At 31.5% G+C, this 20,550-nt stretch overlaps 1 protein-coding gene across 2 annotated transcripts; it reads right to left on the reverse strand.

The window, feature by feature from the left end:
- Window positions 1-10,292: 10,292 nt before the first annotated feature.
- LOC129320729 (leucine-rich repeat extensin-like protein 4) lies at window positions 10,293-13,261 on the reverse strand. 2 transcript variants are annotated; one of them, XM_054966310.1, is made up of 2 exons: window positions 11,439-13,261; window positions 10,293-11,372 (listed from the first exon to the last, which is right to left on the reverse strand). In XM_054966310.1, the coding sequence occupies exons 1-2, from the start codon at window positions 13,111-13,113 to the stop codon at window positions 10,792-10,794; spliced, it is 2,256 nt and encodes a 751-aa protein (XP_054822285.1). In that variant the 5' UTR covers window positions 13,114-13,261; the 3' UTR covers window positions 10,293-10,791. The 2 variants fall into 2 exon arrangements, with proteins under 2 accessions (XP_054822285.1, XP_054822277.1); XM_054966302.1 differs by having other exon boundaries at window positions 10,293-13,259.
- Between the last annotated feature and the right edge of the window lie 7,289 nt (window positions 13,262-20,550).

Raw genomic sequence — 20,550 nt, forward strand, 5'->3', positions numbered from 1 at the left:
AACATTACTTGACGTCATATTTTTCATTATTTTTATTTCGTCTTTTAACTTTAAAAAGTGAAAAATGCCGGTTGAATAAGCAGCGTGTTAGATTCCTTTTTGTTGTTTCCAGCCCAACCACCACTACGTGAAACTTTCGCACCTTAATTCGAATATCGGCCTTTACGTGTATCCTAATTTCAATTAGGAAAAGTTCACTCTTTATTCTTAATGTCTCGAAAAAAAAAAAATCACACCAATTCGCCGAACTTACTCATTGTATTGTGGGAAAAAGAAAAATTAAACAACCCCTTCTGCAACTGTAACTGTTCAATATATCAAACATCAAATATTTTTTTATTGATAAATTTCTTTATATCCCTTTTATTAAAAAATATAAAATATTTTTAATGAAATTTTACCTCTAATAAAGTAATTATTTATTTTTAAAATTATATTATTATTTATATTCATCTTTATTTAATAAGGTATTTCATTCTAAAATAAATATAAAGTGATTTATTCATTAGATACACTCTTAAAAAAAGATAATGATTACATATTAAAATATTAAAAATATGTTCTATTTTTAACATCTAACTTTTAAAAAAAAGGTCTTACATTTTTAAAAAGAGGGAGTGCATTTTTATTGTTAAAACAGGCCCATTTTAGAATTAAAATATAGCCTAGGTAACCATAAAAAATTGAATTCCTTATATCTGTTTTTACCATAATTTTTACATAACTTATTTTCAAAAATGTAGGGTATAATTTAAAATAAATATAAAATATAACAATTAATAAATTGAACGGATGAATCTTTCTTTTTGGGCCTGAATAAAGAGAGAACATAGTTAGCCTGGAGGAAACTTCTTGACCCCTTTTATTTTTTCGACATTTTGGTTGCAAATTAACCTTTTATTATTTTATAATATTTGATCTTTTACCCAAAAAATGAAGAGAGAAAACTAATAAAAATGAAAGCTTTAGAAAGAACGTGCTCGTGTGACTCGAAACTGCCGAACATTATTGATAAAGGGCCATGCATCACGAGACACGCTTGAAGAATTGTGTAAATTTGAATATTTGATCGATGATTATAGTAAATTAAAGCTTACTTCATTATAGTATATTATTAATATTTTGCTGTTGCTTTTTTTGCTTTTGTTTTGTTTGTCTTTTTGTGTTTGGTGAGTTTTTTTGGTGTTTTTGAGTGTTTAATTTGGCTTCCGTTGTGTTTGTATTACTCTCTTTTGGTGATTAAAAAAATTATCTTTTTTTGACAAAAGATAATTAGTAGAAATTAGAAATCACGATCGGTGTTAGAAAAGAAATCCAATAAGAAAAAAAGACGTTTAACTTTTAATCAATAGCCACAATACAGCTTAATTAGGCATATTGGGCTGGCATGTTTGACAAAACACGGTCCAAAATTAATTAATTAATTAATTAAATTAAATACTAGCAGTACTATGACTAGTCTACTATTACTACTACTAAGTCTACTACAATGTTAGTTAAAGGCAAAACTTTGAAATAAATAGATATAGCATTAATTAATATGCTAAAGTTAGTTAAAGCCTCGACATAATTAATTGACACCAAACATCTTTGACAATTTTATACTACTCTCAACCCACACTTCCCAATTTTTTAAGAAAATGTATGCAAGTGAAGACTTTGAAATGTAGGCCTTGACTTATTCTTACAATTTTTTATTCTTATAAAATAAAATTGATCAAAACTCGGTCTACATTTTAAGTAACGTATTTTTTGTGACTTTTAAAATGTTGATAGCAAATTTCTGAAATTTTAAATCTGTTCAGGCATTTCTTGACATTATTTGACCCGTTATTTTATTGGTAAAGCATGGTACTGCACTGCTTTAACAGTATATCTCATTCAATTTGCTGATAAGAAAAAAATACCTCTCCTTCAATTTTAAAACACACGCTCACTTATAACACTCTTAACTTCGTATGAGTTTATGCAAATGAATATATTTCACTTCATGTCATTTCTATATAATTTTTTTTGTCCATATCTCATCTTATTAGAAAATGAAACAAGATTTTGGACATAATTAAATTTAAATGTTTATGAAGATTCATTATCAAATATTGAATATTTAAAAAGTTATCCCACAAAATTCAAAGTTTAGAAGAATTACACATTTAACGCTCTGAGCTTGGAGACATGATCTTGGTGAGTTCCTGGACCAAACTCACGTAAACTTATTATCATCAAAAAACAATAATACAAAATTATTCGTAGTTTTTTGTCTTTTTGTTATTAATGATTTAAGTTAAAATATAAACAATATATAATATTTCATTGATTAGCTAAAAAATTTAAATTTTATAATTTAAATCTGATGGATTTTTAAAATGTTTTCATTTATCACAATTTATTTAATTACAAAACAAATATAAAAAATGTATCTAGGTTTGATTCTTATAGCAAGCTGTCGTTAACTCGTTTTTAGCATGAGAATGCAAGTCCGTGACATCTAAACACTGGGCGGCGTCATAGAGACTGTGTGAAGTGCATAGGGAGTATCTCTCATTAATTATTCATTTTAATTAAATTTGACGTCTTATTAAAAGGAAAAATTATATATAGGTTATATAAAATAAATTTATTTATTAATAAATCTCACAAAAATTACAATTAAGTCCATTAAGATTTTAGTGTAATTTAAAATTAGGATAAAAAGATAATGATACCCTAAATATGACATATATATATATATACATTACATCAGTCAAATAATTTACAACTATTTCATCAATAATTTATAATTATAACTTCAATTTTTTTATAATTGTGACTTCATATATTCAATAATTAACTATTAACATTAAACTTACTGATGAAATAGTTGTAAACAATTAATATTAAACTTTATTTGTAATATATGATTGTTTAATTATTGAATATGTGACATTATAACTATAAAAGTTTAAAATTATAGTTGTAAGTTATTAATAAAGTGATTGTAAATTAATAATAGAGATATTATTGTCATTACAACTTAATTTTAAATTACATTCAGATTTCAAAAAAATTTAATTATAATTTTTAAATTTTACTAGACTCATTTCTAAATAAGTTTGTTTCACGAAATCTATATGTAATTTTTTCTTACTTAAAATTTTAAAATGTAATTTTTGACCAACTGAGTTCTTTGTTTTGTTTTGTCTGGACGGTTAACTTCTATGCTAACAAATGAAATTTAAAGATCTAAATATTAAAATTTGATGTCTTACTTAAAATGTTTAAAATGTATTGTTTTTCCAATTGATTTTTTTTGGATTGACAGTTAATTAAATGATTTTATTCGGTATTTTCAAATCAAATTTAAATAGTATGGTGTTTAATTGGCTAACTCTCCCAAACTTTTTTTTGTACAATGTTCAAATTCTCAAATTTGTTGTAAGAGAATAAAATCATTTCCACCAACAGAAATTAATTTAGTTAGTAAGAATTTAATTTATAATTCACTAAATTATAGATTCAAATTTTGCTATCAATATAAAGATCTTGTTAGCAAGTGATGTGTAAGCATCTCTATAAGTATTATTTAAATCTGAAGGTATATTTTAGTTGTGACTTTGTTAGTGAGTAATATGTAAGTATATTGATTTCTAAACATTCTTTAAGCATGTTTTGATTTTGATAAACTCCCGAATTCAACTTTTTGAAATTTTTTAATATAAAAAAATTAAATCATTTCCACTTGACCTAACCTATCTTGGTGGTTTATAGTTAATATTTCTAAAAATTAATTTTTTGGGTGCATTTTTAAATTAAAATTTCGGATATATTAAAAAAGGGAAACACTTGCCAAATGCGCGCTTCGCTAACTGCATCCAATCTTTTATTTATCATCCGCCGTAGGTGTTCAACCTTGGTGGGGGAAGAAAAATGGTTTGAATCTTTAGATTTTTTTTTTAAAAATAAAAATAAAAGGAGAATCACATCTAACAAACATTGAAAGAAATTATTCACCAATAAAAATTAACAAGTTTCATTTAAGAAAAAAAAAGTTAGATTTTTATTTTAATAATAATTCATTTTGTATTGATCTAAATAATTTTTTGAAGTGATCATTAGACATGATTCTCCCAAAAATAAAATAAAATAGCTCCTTTTTTTTCCATTATTCTTCCTGGGATCCGATCCGAATCCGTTTCCAAGTTCCAATACCGGAGGAGCCTGTCGTTGCCAACTGAGGTGCTTTGCTTTGGGCCACAAATTTTGGGGCCCGTTCATTGTTTGAAAGTGGGCCTTATCTTGCTGGGCTCGGGGACATCGAACAAATTTCGAAGTATAATATTATTCTTTTCTTTGTAATTTTTTTTTTGCTCTAGACAATTATTACAAAGATACACATTATTGGAAGGGGAACAAGTAAAAAATTGAAGCCCTATGTAAGTTTTGATTGGTTTAGACTTTAAATACCACATCAAAATTGGGCATGGTTCTAAATATAACATTATTATATATATATATATATATATATAAAGAAGCAGGGTTTTTTATATTATATAAAAAAAAAAAACCTTTAACAAACCTTACTTCATTACTCGTAATTAATAAATCATGAACAACGTGACTCATTTTGTAAACCCTGTGTAGTTTAAAGGAAGCATATTAATTATGTCCAAAAGTAACAGTTTTGCCGTTCTTCTTGACATCATTATCATCTACTACTATTACTTAAGTGTTGATGCTATTTTTAAAACGCTGTTAATAACTAATTAGCGCCCTCTTCTTTGTAAAAACAGACCACTTACCTGTCTTAAATATTAAAGCACCGTTCACTCGTTGTTGATGCTATTTTTTTTTTCTACTTTCAACATTTTATTTACAAGAAGAATATAAAAAATGAGAACAATTTAATAACTAACAATCAAACTACCATGTAAATTAAAAAATGAATTTTTTAAAAAATAACTTGAATAATAAAAATATCATTTCAAAAGTGAATCCTATTCCTCAGCTTTGCTGTGGCATTCTTTGCTTGCTTGATTCCTTCAGCAATGCCTGTGATTGATGATTCCACCAATCCACATGAATTAGCTGGCATTGTCCATCCTCTTTTACCCCCACCAAATAATACGCTAATTACCTGCACACTCTTCAAGCGATTAATCAGATCAAATTCTGTGATTTTTTTTTATATAGAAATCGAGTCATAGAGAATCATATTATTATAGTAACTTTCTAAACCTATGCGCATGGCATTCTCAGTTACCAACTCAGGCTTCCATGTCATTTCATATTTAGAGATCTTTAACTTATCAAATGGTAATAACTAATTATTACAACCACCAAAGTTAAAATAATTTTACTTGCAAAGTTTATCTACTTGGCGATCCATTAATAACCAAACTTCAGTGTTCAGGATTCAAATGTCAATGCCAAGCAGGTTTATATAGGAGTGAACATTGGTTATAATGGTTTGGTTTGCTTGTGATTTAGGAATACCGACAAACCAAAATTTATCAATTTTTTTAAACCAAACCGAATCAAAGTTTTGAAAAAATAAAAAAAGAGCTGAACTGAAGTTTAATGATTCAATTTGGTAGATTTCAGTTATTGGGCCTGTTTTTGGCAACACTTTTGGCTTATTTTTTTCAACACTTTGAACCTATTTTTGTCAAGATATTGGGCTCATCTTAAAAAAAAAAATCATACTAATTAAAAAATAATTTAAAACACTAAATTCTCCCAATTAAAGTGGAAAGAAAACGATTGAGATATTATTAGATCATGTGAAATTTGAAAATCTCAAAAAATTATAAAATTAACATAACAAATATAAAGTTAATCATGAGGAAAACAAAAGGGATTCCTAAAAACAACGGTGTGGACATTGGACAGCATAGAAAAATATATCAAAATAAACTAATTAGATTCAGTCATTCAAATCTACACCTATGAGCTAAAAGTGTAGAGCAAAAAATAGATGAGTTCCACATATAATTTATATATTCACAATTTACCTAATGTAAATTCATAATAATCCAAAATAATCCATCACATAACAATAATAATGCCTTAAAAAATAATTAATCTATTGGATCATCACAAAATATTAAGAAAAAAAAACAAAAGATAACCAATCCATTATAATTTGCAAGTTGCTAGCTGCCAATGATGCAAAGTCTTTACTCAAGCTTACATTATAAAAAAATAGTTAAATTAAATATTTGGCCCGAAATATTACAAAACTAAAAAAATGAACATGCTTATTACAACACTAACTACCAAAAAGACAATAAGAAGACAGTAACAGAAATCAATGATCCAATAGAAGTTAGAAAACTACAGAAGCAACAATAAAATAAAGATCACAACTAAATGAACCAATTGCCATGGACAGCAATAATAAAGAGTAACCTTGAAGAGTTTACATTATATCCATTGTGGATTCCAATCCAATTCTTTAATATTAGTATATAATATTAGCATTTCTAAAAAATAATATTAGTAACAATAAAAAAATCTTTAATCATATAAACCAATTATAATATTTACAAATATATATAATTAATTTTGGTTAATTTAATTTTTTCAGTTTTGTAATTTTCAAATCGAACCAAACCATTTAAACTGAAATATTTTTTAAGAAAAATTAAATCAACCATTTAAACTAAATAAATCAAACCAAACATATCAAACTCAATTTAGTTCAGTTTCAAACTCAATAAGGCTATACATTGATAGGGTTAGGTCGGGCTTTATCCCAACCCGATATAGTAGTTTGGGCATTGAGTTGGGTTTGGTTCAACCCAAAAATATTTTGAAAATTATGAAAATAAGTTTTTTAGTCAATAAAAATATAATTAAAATATTTTAAAATATATTTCTTATAAAACTTATCCTAGAATTAAAATTAATAATTTTTAAAATTTTATATGCTTAAAAATTATTTATTATTTTTACCCAATATAAACTTATAAAGGTAGAAAAATCAATTTAAATTTTTAAAAAAATTATAAAAAATTTAAAATATGGAAATTATCTATAATAATCATGAAAGAAATATAATAATTAAAAATTCCAAAGGAAAATGATAAAAAATGTGTTCTCTCTGTCTCTGTGTTCGTGCGCGCGCACCAATATGTACAGTGTATGTTTAATTAGATACGTCCAACACTCAATGTTAATTTTTAAATAATTTTTATAAATTGACTGTATAAATTTAGTTTATATTGTTTAGATTTAAAACTTTTAACTTTTTATACTATCAAATTCAAAACAGTTCAAAATAAATTTATATGGTTAATTTATAAAAATGATAAAGAAATTAATATTAAATTTGGATAGACCTGATTAAATATAAACTATACATATTGATAATTAATAGGTTTATTAAATTTTATAATTTTTTTAATTTTAAAAATAGAAAAGTATTTGAATGTGGATAGTCTAAATCAAATTATTTGAGAGGTGATAGCCACGAGATTACAATTTATAAAAATTGTAAAAAAATTATTTCAAGTGCTCATCACCCTCCCATATGAAGAGCCCTGGTGTCAAGAGGAATTCAAAAATCTCATGAGGGGGGCATCAAGGAAGTTTTAAACTTTTAATTTGAAAAATTTCGCTTCCTTTCCAAAGAGACCAAAGAAATCTTTGTCTTGCTTGAAAACAGTTCCAAAATCATGAACATCGCTTTATGAGATGACATGACAAAATATGCTATTGAGCTAACCACAGTCCATCCCCACAACAAACCAGCCAAGTTCTCCTCCTCCTCCTCCTTTTGTTTTGGTGAAAACATCAATATTTTCATTAAGGTTGAATGGGAAAAGCCCTGACAGGCCACATGAACACCATCATGGAGGGCCCATTTCGTTGAAATCACCATCCCTCAAGCGGCGGGATATTATTTCGGTTGCAATCTTGACTTTTAAATAATAAAGTTAACATTTTGGTGTTTTTTAGAACTTGTTGTGGATATGTGGCTGTGAGAATGATAATTGATAACATCAAGATCAGGAGAAATGGATGGTAAATTAGAGACAGCACATTGTGTTTGTATAAACAATTTTTTTTTTTTAAGTATAAGGTCACGGCAGAACGCAGTAGATGGATAATTGAAGGAAGGTAATGATATCCAAGTTGTTGCAAGAAGACTAGTGAGCAAGCAAATTGATACATGTATTTGCTTCTTTATACAAATAATTAAAAGTGATCTTTTAATCTCTCAAAATAAAATCCTGCCTTCTCAATAGCTCCTACTGATAGGGGCTGTCTTTCAATAAAATTATGCTGAATGAGTGGCAAAATTTTTATAAAATTAGAGTAGATATTAATTTTTGAAAATTTAGTGTTTTCAACAAAAGTTGAGGTCTTCCAAAATTTTCAGGAGTCCAACTATAATATTGGAATGATACATAAGATATTTAGAAAAACTTTTAATTTAATTCCCTTTGTCATCAAGAATAATGCTACGGCAAATAGTAGCCACATTGATATTGATTAAATTATCGATATCGAGTTTAACCCAACTTACTTTGGGGTATGTAAATAAATTTGTGAAAGTAATTGTTAAAGTGCTAACAGCATTTTATATATGCACATTTTCCCTGTATATGCAAGACAAGATTGTCACACATCATAAATAATGATTGGTAGAATGATAATTAAGTCCCAAAATAGTAAATTAATATTAGTTAAGTTTTTGATAATTTTTTTTGAAAAGTAAGTTAAAAATATCAATCCAAATTATAATAAATTCAAGAGTTTTAATTATAAATAAGTATTTAAATATCAAACGTAACTTTTACATTGCAACAAAAATTTTTATTTGTAAATGTTTGAATTGATATTTATAATTTATTTTATAAAACAATTTATCGGAAACTTAACTGGTATTAATTCAATGTTTTGGGACTTAATTATCATTCTCCCAATAATGATTAGCTAGAGTTTTTGTCACATATAGATTATGTAGACTAATTGACCTTGTCCAAAGTTTTTATGCTATCCATAATTTATGAACAATTTAATTTCATGTGTATTTATTGTATATATAGAAATGGATATAACTATACATAAATAAATACTTTTTTCTTGATGAAGAGGTTTCCATGAATTGGAAGACTTTGCGCCAATTCATAAACCACGCAGGCAATGAATTATTAGTTCAAACTCAGGTTTCCAATGGGTCCGACATGAGTTGTCAATTTCAGAAGACTGATTGTGATGAGGAGACAGGACATTGCCTCATCTAGTCCATCAATTTTTGTTAAAAATCCGGATCCTCTCATTTTATGCATAAAGGATGTTATCGGGTCAATTTCATATGCATTTTAAGCGTTATGGAACCAGATGCTTCTTGTCACTGTGTAGGGCCCTTTTGAAACTGTATTCTCAATCACTCGCACTAAATTTTGAGAAGAATTAAACCACTAAATCTTGTAGAATAATTAAGCAAATTATGCAACACGCCTGAGAGTGAATGACAAGCCTAATTATTCATTGGTGTTGCTGCTAAATTCATCTTCAAGTTTTGACAGAAATTACTTTCAGTGACCTAAAAGCAAAGCTGAAAAGGCTAAATGAAACTATACAGGGACCAACCAATAGTTTCATTGCAGGCATGCATAGAATCTAGATGCTGTCAATGGCCATTGTTAAAATTGGATATGTAACGTTAGGAACAGATTTTCATTCAAACCCCAAAGCCAAGATGAAGCTTCCCACATGGAAGGTAATCTCAAACGACATTAATTAATTGAAGAAAATTGAGCCCTGATGCGCTGCCATATGGAGACGGTTCTGGCTTCTGGGGATGCTATTCTGGTCCCACCATGATCTGAATATGGACCTAAATCCCGTGGCAGTCGCCTCGGGCAAAGATTGGGGACAATTTCAAACAGCAAATATTGGACAACACCATAACAATTTCGGGCTTTGATCCAACTTCAATATTCAGTATAATTAATGACACTTCCTACACAGAACTAGAAGCAGCTCAAGAAGATAGTATGGATGAATAATGCAATGGCCAAATGCTCATGAATACAAATGAAGTGAAAAATCGCAACCACAATACAGCAGCTATTCAGAAGAGCAGATTATTTCCAGTAAATCGTGAGGTTGAATCATACAACATTTAAGGATGAACAAAATGATCCAATTCTCAGCTGCATCTTACTTTCTCCCCCTCCACCGGACCATCCCGGTTATGGATTCACAGATTGTGAATGGATTAATTGACAAGCATTCCCGTCCCGGCATAAATATTTGATTGAGACAATGATAAGAACATGGATTTATCTCAGTTCCAGAAGTCAATACAAGTGAAATCTTCATTAATTATATATTATAAAAGTGGAAAGGAAAAGAAACAAAAGTAATGATACAAGCAATCAACTTCAGCAGAAAATGGCTCGGGTCTTAGCAACACTGAATTCGAGGTCCCCAATTCACGCCTATACATAAATTTTCTCTGCCATTTTTCATTTCACAACCGGAATATTCGTAATAACTCAACAATATGGATATACTTTCTCCCCCTACCTCACTTTACTGTGACATCTTCTCTGGTTCTTTACAGCTATTGATGAAATGATCAAACTCAAATGAGAACAATGCTAGCGGTAGATTCGGCGCTGCACAAACCCTTGTGTTCTCTTTCTTTTTCCTTCCACGTGCGACGAGAGTCACGTAAAGTGGGAGCATAGTTGACGAGGTACAATATGATAATAGAAAAGAAATGCCCGCCAATATAACTAACTAATTTTTTTTGCTCGTAGAGGTGATGCAAAAGGAGCCAAGTTTTCAAACGAATCAATAGAAGGGCGGTGGGGGAGGGGACGCGTATGGAACTCCAACAACAGGCGGCATGGGCCCTTTGTATACAGGGGAAGGTGGTGGTGAACTGTAATGAACAGGGGAAGGAGGTCTGGGGGAGCTGTACTGGACAGGGGGAGATGGTGGAGATGTATATTCTGGCGGTGGTCGAGGAAATGGAGATGATGGTGGAAGGTAAGTTGTTGGAGGAGATGGTGGAGAATGCTCTTCGCACGGTGGTGGGGATGCAAGTGGAGGTGGTTCTACACAAGGCGGGGGAGGAGGTGATAGATAGGGATAAATAGGTGGTGAAGATGAGTGAGCAGGTGGAGGGGAATGCTGAGGCAGCCGCGGTGTTGGAGCCGTTGGTGATGGTGAATTTGCAGGTGGCGACGGTGAAGGCGGGGAAGGTGGAGGCAGTGAATAAACTGGAGGTGGGGGTGACGGTGTTGATGGAGAATAGCTAGGTGGTGGCGGTGGAGGCAATGAATAACCTGGACTTGGCCTTGTAGGAGATGGCGGAGAGTAAACTGGTGAAGATGGAGGTGACGAAGACAATGGTGGACTTGGGCTTGAAGGTGATGGCGGAGAGTGAACTGGTGAAGAAGGAGGTGACGAAGGCAATGGTGGACTAGGGCTTGAAGGAGATGGCGGATAGTAAACTGGAGAAGATGGAGGTGAAGAAGACCCTGGTGGAGTTGGGCTTGAAGGAGATGGCGGAGAGTAAACTGGTGAAGGTGAAGGTGATGAAGACCATGGTGGAGTTGGGCTTGAAGGAGATGGTGGAGAGTAAACTGGTGAAGGTGGAGGTGATGAAGACCATGGTGGAATTGAGCTTGAAGGAGATGGCGGAGAGTAAACCGGTGAATGTGGAGGTGAAGAAGACAATGGTGACGGCGGTGGAGGCGGATGTTGCGGACTATAAACAGGGGGAGAACGTGAAACACCGGGTGGCGAAGGTAAAATTTGCGGAGGTGAAGGAACCACTTCAGGCGACGGCGGTGGGGAACTTTGTGAAGGTGGTGAAGGAGCCACCCCGGGCGATGGCGAAGGCGAACCTTGTGAAGGTGGTGAAGGAGCCACCCCGGGCGACGGCGAAGAACCAAATGGTTTACATTTAAACGAGTTACAGTCAACTGGTCGAGACAAGAACGACATACATTGAGCTGCTGACCTCTGCAGTGGCCTCCCCGGCAAGCAATTCCTTCGGTCATCAAAAGCTGGCAGAGCCAAGCACGCCGGTGGCTCGCCAGTGAAGAAGTTAAAAGAGTACGTAAAGTTCTGTAGATTGGGTAGCATGCAAATACTGGCAGGAATTTTCCCAGAGAGCAAATTGTAAGCTACATTCAGCTGCTCGAGACTGACCATACCTCCAATGGTGTCTGGCAGGGGACCTAGCAGCTGATTAATGCTCACATCGAACACCGTCAAGTTCTTCAGCCTCCCAATCTCGGACGGCAAGCACGAACGGAACGCATTGTTCATCAGAATGATCTCGTTGAGATTTGACATATTGCCCAAGCTCGCCGGGATGCAGCCACGGAACCTGTTGTTAGCGAGGACGATGACCGACACCGGAGAGTTGCCAAAATTGTCAGGAAGATCGAAGGCAAAGCGGTTGTTATTAATAAAGATGGCATCCAGATCCTTGTCGAATAGTTCTTTGGGTACAGTCCCTTCAAATTCATTATATCTGAGATCCAAGAACTTGAGGGAGGGAAGACTCAAAACCACCTCCGGGAACTTGCCGGCGAACCTGTTGTTACTAAGATCCAGTTCAAAGAGCAGTTTCAACTTGCGGAACTCGTGGGGAATAGTACCACAGAACCTGTTCGAGTTAATGTGGAACAGAGAAAGATCAGCCAGAAGCCCGAGCTCTCGAGGCAAGTAGCCTGCAATGTCGCCATGGTTGAGATCAATGCCGGCAACTGTACGGATCCTGGGATTGTCCGGCGCGCGAGCACAGTAAACAGCAGTGTAGTTGCAGACATTGGATCCAACCCAATTGGCAGTGAAATTTCGGGGATCAGAGTGAATGGCTTGCTTCCAAGCTTGTAAAGCAATGTAAGCACTCCTGATGCGATCATTCTCGAAGACCAGAGAAGGGTCGAGGGTCACGAGCTCTCCTCTGTCACCGAACTGGTCTCTGTAGTAGAGAAGTTGACGCTGCGGGATGAAGACGGCTTGGGTGTGAGTGGGAGCTGCATTGGCGGTGATGGAAAGATGGTGCGAGGGAGTGAGGGATAATGCGGCGAGAAAGAAGGGAAGGAGGAGAAGATGAGAGTGGAAGAGAGAGATGGAGTCGATCTTCTTCTTCATGATTCACATGAAGCGACTGATATTGCAAACGCCGCTTGCTTCTGGATTTGAAGAAAGTGCCATTTTCAAATGCAATTTCTTTCCCTCGGCAATCGGCTTACGCGGAAACACCAAATTGCCACTGTGTACTGGATTACTTTAAAATTAAGTGCTTCATTTTTCGGCAGCAACGTAAGTATTTCATTTTTCTTAATATTTATTTCTAATTGCAGTTATTTAAAAAATAATTAACTAAAATTGCCAACTAATGAAAAAGATTAAAACCAGGCTGATGAGAGAGGTTAGCGAGTTTGCCTCGGAGTGTCGGTGGTTTTAAAATTGCACTGATGTTGTCAGGCGAGGTTCCTCCCCCCACCCCCAACCCAAAAAAAACAAAACAAAAAAAAAACAAAAAAAACAAAAATCAAAAGAAAAGAAAAGAGGCCCGACGGCGACTAGTTCCGCTAAAGCCGTTTTAGCCAGTGGCTCAACAGCTTTGGAGTTTCGCTGATCGGATGGTTTATGATGTTAATATACACTTGTGGTTTGGGTGAGTGTATAAAATATGGGACACTATATTGCTTTGACTGAAAACAAATATGTTAAATGTATATATTATTGAATATATTTATTTCTAAAATTTGAAATTATACCAGTGATTTCTGCATGAAACCTTCTTAAATCCCTTTTAAATTTTTTAAAAAATATTATTAAAATATGTTTAGTTTCTTAAAAATGATAAAAATTTATTTATTTTCTAAAATGTTCATATTAAATGTTGAAAAAATGACAATAAAATCTCTCTAAAATATATAAATGACAATCTGATATCTTAAAATGCTATAATTTCACTGAAGTTTTTAAAAAATTTTTGATCATTAATGAATTAATATAAATGATTAAATTACCTTGAAAATAAAACAATTCATTTAAATAATTATAACTTTTTTTTATATTTATAATAATATAACAGCAAATTATAACTTCACATATTAAATTTTCAATTTGCTATTGTATTGTTGTGAATATAAAAAAAAATTATAATTATTTAAATAAAATTTGTGAATCGTTTTATTTTTAATAAGGGTAATTTAATCATTTATATAAAATCATTAATAATAAAAAAATTAAAAAAAATTTAATAAAATTATAATATTTTGAGGTATCATTTTCATTTATATATTTTAAAAATATTTTATTATCATTTTCCTTTAAATGTTTGGCATAATATTTAAAGCTTGTTAATGATGTTCGAAAATCAAAACCATGACATATTTTTATCCAATTTTTAAAAAACAAGTATACATGATTAAAAATACTATTTTCATATCTATTCTTATTTAATAAAAGAAAAATAATAAATATAAATTTAAATTTAATTAAATTAAAATATTTATTAATGACATTCTAAAAAAATCCTTAATAATTATTGTCATAAAATACCAAAAAAATTATTTATTTCTCATAAAAATGGGCGGGACTCGGGAGGGTTGTGGCCGAGGGCCCACGCGTCATGTCTTGCCCGGCCGGACGGACGTTGTGGAAAAGGGCCCACCTGCTCTAGCTCCGACCACGGTTCGCGGCATTCAATTAAGAAGCTATATTTTTAAAATTTGGCAAAGGCAAGAAATATTTTTCTTAGAAAAATAGATATATCAACACATCGTATTATTTATCAGCATAAATGGTGCGGTTAATTTATCAGACTTTGAACAATAACTAGAATCACATTAATTGTTACTATTATTTGAAAAATTTAAAAGCTATAATCATTAATTTTATTTTATAAGTTATTTATTAATGCTACACAAGAATCATCATTTTTATTTTAAATTATATTAATCAGATTAATTTTGTAACAAACAGATTATATTACACTTTACTGCATGTCTAATATAGCCATGTATGCTTTTAAAATTATTATTATTAATATATTATAGTTTTCAATTTGTAATAAATTTCTGAAGATATGTAGTATTTAGCAATGTTTTAAGACCCAAACCAACTTGAATAGTCAGACTTGTCAAACCATCACCTGAAAAAGAAAACGGTTTAGTTCAACTATTTAGCCCATTATGACAATTGACCTCGATTGGTCCACTTTAACCTGGGCGGTTCTTAAAGACCCAAAGTAACAACTTCAAATCCGGAATGATTGAATCGTTTTGATCCGTTTTTTAATATATATGTATATAAATATTATTTTTTATTTAATTATTGTATTATTGGTTCAACCACTGGTCTAATCAATTGAACCATAAAACCTATGACCCACTAATGTTTTTAGTTCATTATTTGGTTCAGTTTTTAAAACATTGGTATTTAGTTATTTACATGCTCCTCCTTTTTGTTTCATATGCAAGCAATTTTCAACATTTTTACTATAGAGGATGAAAATATTAAAATTCACAAATGTTTTATATTAAAATTCACAAATATTAAAATTAAACATTTTTTATATGCAGCATTTTGTAATGTTTCAAGACCCAGACCAACTTGGACGGTCAAACTGGTCAAGCTATCACCTAAAGAAGAAAACAGTTTGGTTCAATCATTTGGCCCGTTTTGGTACTTGATCAGGGTTAGCTCACTTTGACCTAGGCGGTTCTTAAAGACTCGAAGCAACAACTTCAAATCCGGAATGATTGAATCGTTTTGATCCGTTTTTTAATATATATGTATATAAATATTATTTTTTATTTAATTATTGTATTATTGGTTCAACCACTGGTCTAATCAATTGAACCATAAAACCTATGACCCACTAATGTTTTTAGTTCATTATTTGGTTCAGTTTTTAAAACATTGATATTTAGTTATTTACATGCTCCTCCTTTTTGTTTCATATGCAAGCAATTTTCAACATTTTTACTACAGAGGATGAAAATATTAAAATTCCCAAACCCTATCTGAATTTTTTTAAAACATCGATTGATTATGCCCGTATTAAATATTTTTTTTTAAAAATCTACTTTTCTAAATTAATATTGAGTTGGAATAAAAGAAAGAATATTATATAGTAAATAATTAATGAGTTAGATTATAAAAAAGGGCAAAACTGAAAAACCTTCCCTCTGCTAGTTGTTTTAGAAGAGATACTAGGTTCAAACTTAACATTAATATGATTGATTTCGTGGGTGTGTACATTTTCTTTTCTTTTTTTAAATAAGAAAGAATTACTTTACGGGCAAATTTTTTTAAATAAAAAAACCTTGGCCAAATATTAGAGGGTGGCAGGTGAATTATGGAGTATTGACATATTGATTGATATGAATGATTAGGAAAAGCGCATGTGATATGTTTCCCCTCGGACTCGGAGAATGCAGAATCATCAGCAGTGGATTATGTTATATTAGTTCAAATTTGGGATTAGATTAATTATTTGCCTGTTAGTCCAGAACATGTCTTTCGGCCAACTTAGTTATGATTACGTCTGATCATCCATTTTAAGATTTAAACTTCCTTTGGTCCCTTTAAAAAAGAAAAATCATGTAACAGTCCCTCATGTTCTAGATTTTAGAACTAGTTGTGCTTGCACCGACAAAACAACGAACGCCCCCTCACGTCACATGTGTCCATTATTTATGTTTTTCGCCAACCATGTAAAATCAAAGCTGGAAGCAATTTATCATAGTGCTCTGTAATTTTTAATATATAATTAAGTGCTGAAAAATTATCAGAAAATTTTACATTGACATTAAAATTAGGACCCTTTTTTTTTTGTCTAAATTTTATTTTTATCAATTAGGCCAATATTTATTGGCATTGTGCTTTATATACCTGCATGATCCAAATGACATCATTCCAAACTAGTTGAATATGGTGGTTATAATTAAAAAAAATTGATCTTTTAGTCTTTTAATTTTTAATTCACTTATAACTCAATCCTTCAATTATGATTCGATGTGACTCAGTCCCTCAATTATGACTCACCTATAACTCAGTTTCTCAACTTTTGAATCACTCATAAATTAGTCCCTTAACTTTTGTTAATTTTTTTAATCTTAACTTATATCTCACATCAATGAGTAAGAGGAGGGTATTTTAAAATAAAATATGAATATTTTTTATTCCTTTTATTTGATAAGAAGTTTTTTTTAAAAAATTAAAAAATAAGGACCGAGTTATAGGTGAATCAAAAGTTGAGGGACTGAATTGTAGCGAGTTATAGTTGAGGGATTGAGTTACAAATGAGTTAAAAGTTAAAAAATTAAAAGATTAATTTTTTTAAAAAAATCAAGTTTATGATGTTTACATTAAGGAGGATCATACATTGTAATATCATGTTGGCGAAATCTTAGAATCGAAACATTCAAATTAAGATTTTGAGTTGACTTCCATATTATTTCCTTAGACCTCTTTTCCACTTTGCCGATGTTAAATACGCGAAAGGCACTCAGTTTTCTTGCATGAAGAAAGTCAAGAAGCCATTCAAATGATACTAAATAAATGGAAGAAATTTCACTTGAAAAGTCAAGTTAGATGAAAATGCCATAAACCAGTATTACTATAAACAGTTCACTCAATTTCACACACAAATCTACTCCTTTCGGTCTTTATTCCAACTATTTTATTGAAATTAAGGAATAATAGCTAATTTATTAGATATATTTTAAAATAAAAAATTTTCTTAACTTTACTTTTATTAAAATTAGAAAGAGAGATGAACAATACAAAGAAAAATAGAATCAGAGATGTAAAGTATACCATAAACCATGAAATTAAAATTTGTGACAGGTAAAATTAAAAAAATAATAATAAATAACTCTCTATGTATTTTATATTAAAAATAAAAAATTATTTTAAAAAATGTGCTATAATAAAAATTAGAAGGGAGTATTTTTCAAAGACTATTTAAAAAACTATTTTCAAGACTGTAAAGACAAGGTTAAAAGTCCAACAGCCTTTGGACCCCACGGATTCAAGACAAGGAATAGGTTGAGAGACTGTTTTGGGGCATGCTTAAGTTGAATCTGGCCGAAATCTATAGACACAGCGTTACATTTAAGATTTAACCACATAGTGGTGTGTCTGTATTACACAAAACCCCTTTATAGTAAGCGGTTTTGTACACAATATTTCTCACAAATTTTCCAGACATATAACAGAGTTCATGACCAATGAATAGTGCATCTGCGTTGGGCGCTATGTTATTAGCCCATTATTAATATTACATGCAGGAGATCACCAAGGCATAACTTTAATCAATGTATCATTAAACTTATAGCAAGTAGTACTATTTATTAGTTTTGGAGTGCATAAATAGTATGATGTATTATTGTTTTGAAATGCAAAAGGGAAATAAAAGAAAAAGGAGACAGGGCAGAACATGAACCCCCACACCCACATGCAAGCACTATTCTTTATTATTATTATTATTATTTTACACTAGTTCCCTCCTCCGTCCTCTTGTGTGATTTTGAAAGTGACAGCTGTGAGGGATACGACAACCCATGAACTTGTCGGCACGTCACAACAAAACTGCTTTCTCTATTCTTTTACTCAAACTCTACACACACACTCTCTCTCTCTCACACTTGTTACAATAGCGTTTTGAGCTAATGGGCTCACAAAGGGCTAAAGAGCCAAAGTAAAGGGGCATGAAATATAGAGATTGTCAATCGATAGGCTAGTAAATGATTGTATATAGTGTGCATAATGCTGTACATAACTCACATGAGATTCATTTTAAGTACCAAAGAGCTGTATATATATATATATATATATAAATGGTCCACTGACAACCAGTAACAAGTTGTGGAGCATATAAACAGCACAATCTGGTCGACAGTATGAGATCAGCGTATCAGTATTACTTCAATTCTTTTTTTGTGTGCCCTTCTGAGTCACCGTGTCGCAAGTCATGTGAGAATATGGATTTTTTTTTTTTAAACAACTTCTATGATTACTTTATGTCATACATAAATTGTTTAGTATTTATCAGAACAGGTAAATCAGGAGTAAAATAGTAAATTTTGGGTGGAAGAACTTGGTAACCGTCGAATCAAATACTGAAACTTGATCAAAGGATTGAGATTTAAATTAGAATATAATGCAGATAAGGAGATGACAATTAATGGGAGAGAGGGGGTGGAGGAGGGAAGTAAAAGAGGTGCATATAATGAATGAATCAACTAACCGCTGTGTGGATAGGCTTCAGGGATTGAATTAGTCCATTATTGCCTTCAGAGGGGACAGATCTAGCGAAGCTGTTATCCTCATCACTACAACTTTTCTTGACCTTCGTTGCCGCATTTATGAGTCCGAGCAGAACACTGTTGATATACGGAACACTGTTGATCTAGATTATTTATTTCATTAATTATCAGCATCCTCCTTTGTGCCAATCTTTATTGTCATTTTTCAAGGTTCATGACAAACATGAAAAAAAGAAAAAGAAGCTAGTCACAGTGACTATGACCAATGATAATTTTCTTCTTCAAGCTCACAGCAAGACTAAAAGAACAACTTACTATTATTTTTAAACCAGTTCTTATGTAATGAGGCGAGTCCTTTCTCCTCTTTAAAGAAAAAATAATTAACAAGGAAAAAAAATTTTAAGTATGCATGTGTGTATATTAGACCAGAAAGGCACAGAACCAATGGACCATGGTAACGACACTACCACACACTCACAGAATCACAATAAAAAGTTGAGTTCAGGGGTTTTAAGGCAAAATTCAAGACTAAGGTCCTCAACAAGTGATCATGTTAGGCATTCCACACTGAAGTTCTCAATATTCATTATTTGATTGAATAATATGGTTTTCATGGGAGAACATTGATGTTGGTAGAACATAACAGAGTCAAGCAGAATAGATGGAGTTAATTAGTATAATTAACCCGTAGAAATATCATTCATGAGGAAGAGGAAGCAAGTGAAATATGGTCCAACCTCCGTAAATCAGCAAACCAACAGGAACAAAGATGTTTGAAGCAGCTCTCTGACTTATCAGGAAATGAATGTAACGGAGACAGAATCAGGAAAGCTAGGACTTTGTCAGGAACTAGAATGGATCTCCAGCAGCGTTATTTTGGTGAAGTCCCTTAAGTGCTTTGATTTGTAGGGAAAATAAGGGGTCAATATCAGCATTATTTGTTCAAGAAAAAGATTGGAAAAATAAATAGAAGTTCTGTCATGAGATACTTGAGAAAATTTCGCCAGGTAAGAATTTCAGAGTATTCCTATTTGTTAGGAACCTGTTTGGGTTGCCATCAAATAGCTCCTCACAATAGCGTCCTCCGACAAAACATCGAGAAAAATTAACACCCTTTTCACAGAAACTATCTTGATGGTAGAACTGTAAATAAAGACTATTTAACATTTTATAGGTACAGATTTGAATTGTTGACAGTATAGTTCCTCTTAATTTTCTATGTGCACACTGCACTTCAATTTCTTGGCTATCTTTTTATTAATTTTTTTTTAATATTGTTAATTGCATAGATCTCAAAACA

Source organism: Prosopis cineraria, unplaced genomic scaffold (assembly GCF_029017545.1).
Source record: "Prosopis cineraria cultivar Desert tree isolate PC_DT_omini unplaced genomic scaffold, ASM2901754v1 PC1, whole genome shotgun sequence".
NCBI lineage: Eukaryota > Viridiplantae > Streptophyta > Magnoliopsida > Fabales > Fabaceae > Prosopis > Prosopis cineraria.

Excerpts from the sequence above, each read along its gene's own strand:
- LOC129320729 (XM_054966302.1), bottom strand. The coding sequence starts at position 13,113 with ATGAAGAAGAAGATCGACTCCATCTCTCTCTTCCACTCTCATCTTCTC.